At 34.4% G+C, this 8,847-nt stretch overlaps 1 protein-coding gene across 1 annotated transcript in view; it reads left to right on the top strand.

The window, feature by feature from the left end:
- Nucleotides 1-1,171: 1,171 nt before the first annotated feature.
- LOC104076623 (atrial natriuretic peptide-converting enzyme-like) overlaps nt 1,172-8,847 on the top strand; it is a gene marked incomplete at its 5' end in the record, with an annotated part of 22,774 nt that continues 15,098 nt past the window's right edge. Inside the window, one exon of the mRNA XM_009577543.1 lies at nt 1,172-1,301. Coding sequence (XP_009575838.1) covers nt 1,172-1,301 — 130 coding nt within the window. The remainder of the gene's footprint in view (nt 1,302-8,847) is intronic.

The raw sequence follows: 8,847 nt of genomic DNA, 5'->3' as shown, positions 1-8,847 counted from the left end.
CAAAGGCTTTGCTGAAGTCCAGGTAGACGTGTTGTTAAAGTAGAACTCTCCAAGTATTATTCTTTAAATAAAAATGAAGGTGGATTTCAGAAAAATTGCACTGAAAAGAAGCAGGTTGGAAAGTGGTAGTATGTCCTCTGAGATTTCACTGAGTTAACATGTATTTCTGTACATGGCAGTAGCTTGTGTTACTAAGTTTTGAGATGCTTTCTATGTAATTTTAAATACAGAAAAAAGGTGTACTGTGGCTTACAGAAGCAAATATTTTGTATTCATATTGAAGTAGATTGTATAAATATTTTGAAACATTTGACATTATATGGACATTAATAAACAAGAGCATTTAATAAAACCTATGCAACAGAAAAGAACTGTTCTAGAAATGCATATTTGAAAAGGAGTAATCTAGGATTAATACATACCTTTCTCATGGGGAGAGAAGCAAAAGCACCTTCAGCATATAGGAAAAATGCTATGTTAAGATTAGTACTATCAAAGCAAAAGTCAGAGGAACAGTTTAACTAAAACCAGTATGTATTTGGGGAAGAAATGCACACAACCCAACATCTTTTAAGGGATCCTAGAAAGGACGGGATGTAAATTTCCATTTTGGGCCATTTTGAGAAGCTTTTTGTGTGTGATAAAAGCAATTCACACACTTTTATAAATGGATTAAGAGAGAAGCAATGGTCATGATCTTTCTTGTAAACAGTAGTTGTTTTTTCTTTCTCTAATTATACCCACATATTGTTATGACAGGAACAGTACATATTACGGAGAGTCAAATGATGGTATCACTCTTATGTCAAACAGCATTCATCCCACAAATTACTTTAGTGATTTCAGTTGGATTATTTGTGGGGTAAAACATCATTTAACAAGATTAAGGCTATCAGAAACCCATGTGAACCTGTGCTGGTGAGCCAAGAGTATTCTGGTTTATTCTAATCCTCAAGATGCCTTTGTTTAGTGTCTCATGCTGTTCAATGTTAGCAAGGTTCTGATAGCCATGGTTGCCTGGGTTTTAAATTACATAGCTATTGAGCATATAAAATCAGCAAAAGTGCCAGCATCTTGGAAAACTCTTTTGAATGTAGTATGTTTTCAGTATGCCATTTATAAAACTAACCATGTGAAATAATAGTGAAGTTGTTCTTCTTTTTCTTTGCAGTTACCCTGTCTAAAAACATGAATTCCTTGATGTTCCTGACCATTCACAGGTCAGCTGCTGATAACCATGTTTGTGCTGATGAGTGGCAAGAAAATTTAAGCCAACTGGCCTGCAATCAGATGGGTTTAGGGTAAGGTCAGTAGTTTGTAGCATTGATGAATTTCTTAGGACAATTGGTGTGCTGGAGTTAGATGTGAATGATCATTGATCACTGCAGTGTTAGACCTAGTGTCGAAATGGTTCATAGAAAAAAGAGTTAATGAAATCTTGTGAACTATGGCAGGAACAAAAGCTCACTAAAATTTAGACACTTTCACCACTTTGTAGACATTACATGATTGTTATTAAAAGAGTGTGTTGAAAAGGTAATGATGTCTTGCCAAGCCTCAATACTTGAACTTGCAGTTATTGCTGAGGCTCAGGATTGTTTGGCAATGTTAATACTCTGTGTCTTCCTAAAGAATTAAAGCAGACTTGTTTTAGGAAACACAGGAAAATTTCTCTGCATTCATTTGCATTCTGCAGTAAGTACTGTGAGCTAGGCAACCAGATATATTTAACTTGGGTATTTCTGAACAACGTATTGTTAAAGATAGAGATTTCTGTGTGGAACTCAGAAAAAAAAAATAGCCTCTATGCATCTTTCCTATTGCATGCACACTAAAGTAATATTTACGGAATAGTTGATACAAAATATAACTGTTGGATAAAACACAAGTTCATCCGTTTTGATATCCAAAGCTGTCTTCTACTAGGAAAAGACAAGCCTGATGGTATAGAAGGATATCTTTTGTCAGTGTCTGATCCCCAAACTGGATTAAGAAGTGGCTTTTTTTGTCTGCCTTTTACCACTACATATACTGACATGCAATCTTCTTCTTTGTGCCTTTCTCAAAAAACACAGGAGGATAAAGACCCCGGGTTACAGTGTCTGCACTTAACCTACTCTGTATTGCCTTGCACTGCATGGATGCTTGACATCAGTTCTAACAGATGCCCTGAATCCAAGATCACCTGTATTGAATGGAGTGCCTGCTATTCTAACACACAACAATTCTGTACTCCTCTAGCTAGTTTAGTATATCTAAATAATATTGACATTATCTTTATGCTTTAACTTTATATAACATCCTAATAAGCTTAAACTCCTTTGATACTTTCAAAAATAGTTACTGCTTTTACAACTACTTTGTTGTCTAAGAACAAACAGATGGTCTTAACATTAATAATATTTTTCTTCTTAACATTTCAGTGTCATAGTCCTAACATAAAATTTGCTTAACTTTCCTATGATGCTTGCTGATAGGGAAATGAAAAAGGTATTAAATTATCACAAGATCTCCGATTTCTGCCTCTTTTCAGACGTGTGCCTAGGCTGAAATTAGCATGGCTGGAAACTTATATCTTCCTGCCTCTTCACTGAGGCTTGCTAATAGATGTTATCAATCCTATCACTTTTAAGAAATGTATGTACAAATAATTTAGATCTCACAAGTCCATTTTCTAACAGGGGGAGATATTCTACAAATCAATTTTTCTACAAATTCTTTTTTGTAGTGACAGGTGATTGTGTGAAGGACAGTGGGAAATTCCAGTTCAAACCTGAAGTCTACAACTTCAGTCCGACTCTAATACTAATTTCTAATTCTTCCTGGCAGTACTTCAGAAAACCAAAGTAGTGTTTGTCTTTCCCTTTCTTACTGCCTGATTTTGTCAATCACCTGAAGCTTGATTTTCTTAGCTATTCTCCAAGTTTTTGTGAAGTGGTGCTGCCAAAAATACAGTAAATTAGCTTTGAAGAAGATCTATAAGAAAAACAAAGATTATAATGCATTCACCAGAACTAATTTCACAAAGGAGTAATACAAGTTAATATAATGACTTAATTCTTCTGTTAACATTGCATAGGGGTTCAGTGAAAATGTCACAGAGGGTAACATTTTCTATATGGTGAAGTGGAAGATTGAATGATAAATTGGAGTTTCATGCCACTGTGAAATCTGATCTAAAGCCATAAACTTTATCAGTTGGCCACTATGTCCTGCATACATTATTTATTTGGCTTACGATAACAAGAAAGTCTGAATGTAAGGTTGATAACATTGGTGTATTTAATTTCCAGTCACCATTGAGGGTAAAGGTAAATTAGACTGTATATTGCATAGAGCTCAAATAATGATGAAAAAGATTGCTTTTTATCCTTCTTTTTTTTTTTTTTTTTAAATAAATATAATGTATTTTAAGCGGTGCTTTTCTTCAGATATTCCCAATTGGAAATACTTCATTTTACTCCTTCATTAAAGCTGTGAATATAGAAATTCTGTCTATATTATAGCACACTGCAGAAACCCCCAGTTTTGTGGCTATGCAGATTTCTTTAATAATAACTCATGATGATACTTGATTTTGATTTAATAGTTCTCTTGTTTATTCTTAGAGAAAAATAGTGCACATGAGATATCAAAGTTGAGACTTCTTAATACCTTAGACCAGGAATTACAATGAATGGTAGCATATGGTATTTTTATTTTCTGTAAAGCTCTGCAAACTATTTTTCATAACCGTATCTGGTGCTTTCCCAAATGACAACTCCCAATCGCTATGTAATGTGGTAATGTTTAAAATACAATAGCAATGTCTTTCTAACAGTTTGTAGGTATTTTTAATTCTTCAGCCTAAATTAGTCTGAAAAAAATGAAGAGAATTAAATGACAGTGGTTAAAGTTAGTTTAATTTAGCTGATAGTGGTAACACATTTTACAGAATATCAGTCTGTCTATTTGAGAGGTACTAGCATTGTGTCTGAAGCAACATTAAAGGTAGTTCTATTTTGCCTATTGCACAAAATTCAAGCTATTTTCCTGGCTGTTGGCCAATTCTAATTCCACAGATTATCTGTTTCTCCAGTTTTTCACAGCACAACACATGCAATGATGCAACACCACAGAAAACTCTGTAAGTTCCAAGCATTGTCTGAAAGGCTTTAGACTAATGGTGGCTGTTGCTCAAGTTATGCAATGTGTGTTCTTAGGAGTTCTTATGTTTTCCTTTAGTGCAAAAAGAATGTTAGATACAAAGTAAACTTTTGTTTATAATGCTAAGAGCCTAATGGGAACTATTTGTTGAAGCCTTAGGTCTCATAGTTTACAGCCAGAGGGGACTATCAGATCACCTGATGTGACTGCCTGTTCATCTCAGGACAAATAATTTTGTTCAGAGACCTCTGACTGAGTCCCACATTTAAATACAATAAAGCGTGTCTCTCACAATTAGATTTCCTGCTAATGTAGGTAGAGAATGGAACAGCAGTTGCCATCAGTGTTTCAATTCGATCGAGTGTTTAATCCCATCAAGGATTAACTATATCCTGGTGTGGGCTGCAGAGGCTATGCTGCTGAAGATGGGCAGATACTGTGCAGGTTCAGAACATTATGTTAGAAGACTGTAGATTTGTCTTGATGTTTAGTTGGAGAAAACCATTTTCATATACTCTAAAGTCCACATTTTTTTGTTGGTGGAACGGTGATCATAAAACCATGGTCTGCTCAGATCTGAAATTTGACAAAACCAGACGTTAGTAGAGTTGTTCTGTTACTCTGTGGCAATGTAGTGGAATAGTTTGTCTTTCTTTCCTGCACTAGGATGAGATAACAAACGTAATCATTATAAACTTCAGCAGCTTGTACCCAGCAGATTACAGGGGAATTTTAGCTGATCTGTTTGTTCTGTATCAGTATATAGCAGTATCAGCGTAAAATCACAGCTGTTTACCAAACCTACAGTAAGCTCTGCTACCTGCTGCTGCTGCTGCTCCCTTTCTTGAAGGCTGCGCCACTGGTGATCCACTGAAACAGGTAGCTCCTTTTCCTTCTTTCCTCTGCCGTAGCATCTGCTCTGTGTGTATTTGTGGGAGGGAAAGGCCAATCTCTTGTTGCTGCCTGGCCTTTTGTCTTTCCTAATACTTTCTCACGCTCTCTCTTTGGTACAAAGTTCTTTAATAATATTTGCGAACTGAGCAGTCAAGCTGCTGGAACAATAATCTTTTGTTCTCACATGAATTATTACTCTTTCTAATTACTTTTTAACTATTTCTGCAACAGAAATAATGGAAGTGTATTTTAATGTCTTACTTGCTTAAAGAATGGAATACTTCTGTCCTACCCACAGTAGAAACTTGAACTTCTGAATTTACCCTACTTTATTTCCTCCAAGAATAAAGATGGCACATAGTAAATCAAATTCCATGCCAAAGATGAAGTATTTGAACTCATTAATTCAATCTGGATTTCTAGACCCACTCAACAGAACATATGTACATATGTAGTTTAAAATATAATTATTTGGATAAGGCTTTTTTCAAAGAAATTTCAACCTAATAATTCCTTGCAAATTGTGACAGTTGCTTCAAACAGTCATTAAGCATATGGTCACCTGCTTCATATAACAGTTTTTAGCTCCATGATTGGATAGTTTTCTTTGTTTAAGTAAAAAGATAATTGTTATTAGTGATTTAGTATCTCCAACAACCTTGGAGCTGTCTGAATGTGCTCCTGAGCAGCTGTCTGTAGGTGGCCCTGCTTGACCAAGAGGGGTTGGACCAGATGACCTCCAGAGGTCCCTTCAAACCTCAACCATTCTGTGATTCTGTGATTGACTAAAAGAAGTAGAAAGATACATGAATACTGCCAACCAAAGAAACATTCTTATTCTAATGATTGATTACAAATCCTTTTCCAAACTATTTTATGTCACAGCATGTACAAATGGCATTATAAACCCCATTTTTTTTTTCCTGGGGGCTTCCAAGTCAAATTTACTCAGTTTAACACTAAACAGATATTAAATCTGTCAGTCCTCAAAATTCATTCTGGAGTCTGCGAGTTGAAGTGTGTTTTTCTGGCTAATGTGTTATTACCAGTAGAACTATGGGAGCATTTCGTAATGAATAATAATTCTGTAAAGGACAACGTCGAACAAAAATAACAGCGAATTTTGTTCAAATTCAGTGAATAGTTTCAGCAGGGGCAAAAAGGTTGAAAAGTCAAGTTATTTTGTTTCAACTTTTTAAAATGAAACACTTAAAATCTTATTTCAAAACAGTATTTTTCTCCGAAATGTGTCCTTCATCTTTTTAAAATTAAAAGCTAATTAACCTTAAATGAAGGACTTTACATTTAATTTGAAATTGAATTAAGACTTCTAGCTAAGAAAATCTGTATTTTATTTGAAGTTTTAAATTTAGGTGGCCCAAAATGGTCTTTTTTAAGTTTAGCTATAAAATCATACTTTATGAATCTTATAACGTACAGAGACACAAATGACGGAGAAAAAGCAAGCATATAAAATTTTTTTCAGCATAATTACATGTTAACTCATTCTTGATAGGGTTGAGTAGTCTATCAGTTAGGACATAAGACTGTAGGCATTTTGAAACCTGGAAATATCACAGTGATTACCTACTTTCCACCAAAAATTTTAAGAACTATTTAATCATACATGTTTTAGTTATCTGTCAATGCTGTGAATCTTTTTAATTTCCATTTTCTATGTCTACATATGTTTTCACATTAAAATTTCAGATTTCTCTGATTTCAATGCTGTTAAAATCAAGGTTTTGATCTTTTACTCCATATTCTATGGCACAACCATGTCTTTATAGAATTCTGCTCAAGACCAAGAAACATCTTAACCAGTAAGTAAGTATAGACAGGAAACAGATGCTGTTCCAGCTCTGAAGTAGGCCTAATTTGTTTTATATTAGTGCCCATACACACGCTATTCATTACCTTCTGGCATAACACAAGGCTTCCTTTTTCAAGCCTGCTGTCCTATGAGGCTTAAAACAATGGAATTATAGAAGCTGACTAGAGGAATGTTACTGTTACTTTGAAGGGAGAAGGAATCCAGTTTATGGATTGTATTTTATTCTAAACTTGCAGTTTAATACATTTCAGAGAGTTTTCCACAAAGGAATAGGGAGGATGAGCTATTAAAACCATTATTGTACATAAGTATCCCAAATTATGTTACTTTTAATGATGAACAGAATATTAACTTCATAACCTAAAATTAGTTCCTGTCTTCTATTTTGTGTGGTTTGTTTTTTTTTTTTTTAAATTATGATTTAGTATGCAAGTCATAATGTGCCTTGTGTTTCACTATAAACTGTACTATAAACTTTGACTGTTGTGCACAGTGATCAGCAGGTAGCAGGCTAGAATGCTTTAAAAATTATTTCTTTAATATTTCCATTGTACAATTTATGTAATGAAATTACCCTAAACATTACTTTTCCCCATTGCGAGCACATTTGTAATGTAGAAGACAGACTGGGTTTTATTTTTCTTTTTTAATTCTAAAAATTCCTTTCTTAAACACACATAAGGGAATCCATAGCTTGAAATTGAATGTATTAAAGGAATATTCTAATTTTTAAATTGAAATTTGAAAAATTAGTAAAATCTGTTAGAATTTCCCACTCAGGTAGACATAAGTGCTACTGCAAATTAAAATGTCTTGCCTTTCTGATTTTATGAGTGACTGATTTTGTAGAATCATTGAATAACTTTTTCTGAAATTGCCTTAGATTAAAGGAAACTTCCTAGATTAAAGAAATTAGATATGTTAGAATTATATGTGCCCTTTGATGTTCATTAGATCTAGCAGACATCTTTCTGTGAAGCAGCAAGACTAACTTGACTAAGGCACAAGCTGTCCAGTGACCTGAAACTGGAAGTGGAATTCTAGAGAGAATGGAGATGTAGTTCTAACTTACAAGAAGTGGTATAGATCAACAGCATAAGTATCTGGAGAAAGAATCAGAAAAGCCAGGGATATTAAACAAAAAAAGCAAAGCAAACAAACAAAAAACCCCAAATAAAATCACAAAGAAACCTCAGCAAAACATATTATGTTTCTAAGATGGCAAAGACTTAAGAATTAGGGCTAGAGTAAGAAAATAACAGGTTATACACTGCTCTTCAAAGTAGCTACTTTTGCTAAAATTCATCCAGGAGCATTTAAGATTTATGGCTGCCAATAATGGCAGCCAGTAGTTTTGAGAAGTTGTGGAGAATGGCTACATAAGGCTGAGAACTGTTAGGTATGCCATCTTTCATTAAAAAGGGAAAAAGGAAGATGCAGAGATTTACAAACTAGTTGCCTAGCTTCAATTATCAACAAATAATTGCAGAAGTATAGGGTCTTAATGACAGACAGAATATATTTATCAATAACAAATCATGTCAGAGTCTCTTAATTTATTCCTTGAAAAGGCAGAGACACTGTGGATAGGGAAGAAATAGTGGATGTGATATATTTTTAATTTTCACACTATGTGAAATGACTTTTGAAATAAGTAAGGAGATATGGACAAAGATGAAATGATACGAGACTGTTGATGATTCATTGTCAAACCATAAAGATGTATCGGATGCATCACAGTGTGTCAGGGTGATATTCAGTCTTGTCGTGAGTCATTCAGATGATGGAGTGGAGAGCACGCTTAATAATTTCTCATTCAGCATCAAGCTGGGGGGATCAGAAAGCATTTTGGAGGACAGGATTGGAATTCAAAAATTTTTTGATGGACTGGAGAAATGGCCTGAATTAACCAGGAGTGTTTATGTGTAATCCCTCTGGTGTATTCAGCCTGTGCTAGATTTTGTCTACATGGG

This window comes from Fulmarus glacialis, unplaced genomic scaffold, assembly GCF_000690835.1.
Source record: "Fulmarus glacialis isolate BGI_N327 unplaced genomic scaffold, ASM69083v1 scaffold20605, whole genome shotgun sequence".
Classification (NCBI taxonomy): Eukaryota; Metazoa; Chordata; class Aves; order Procellariiformes; family Procellariidae; genus Fulmarus; species Fulmarus glacialis.
This window is presented reverse-complemented; position numbering and strand designations above follow the sequence as displayed.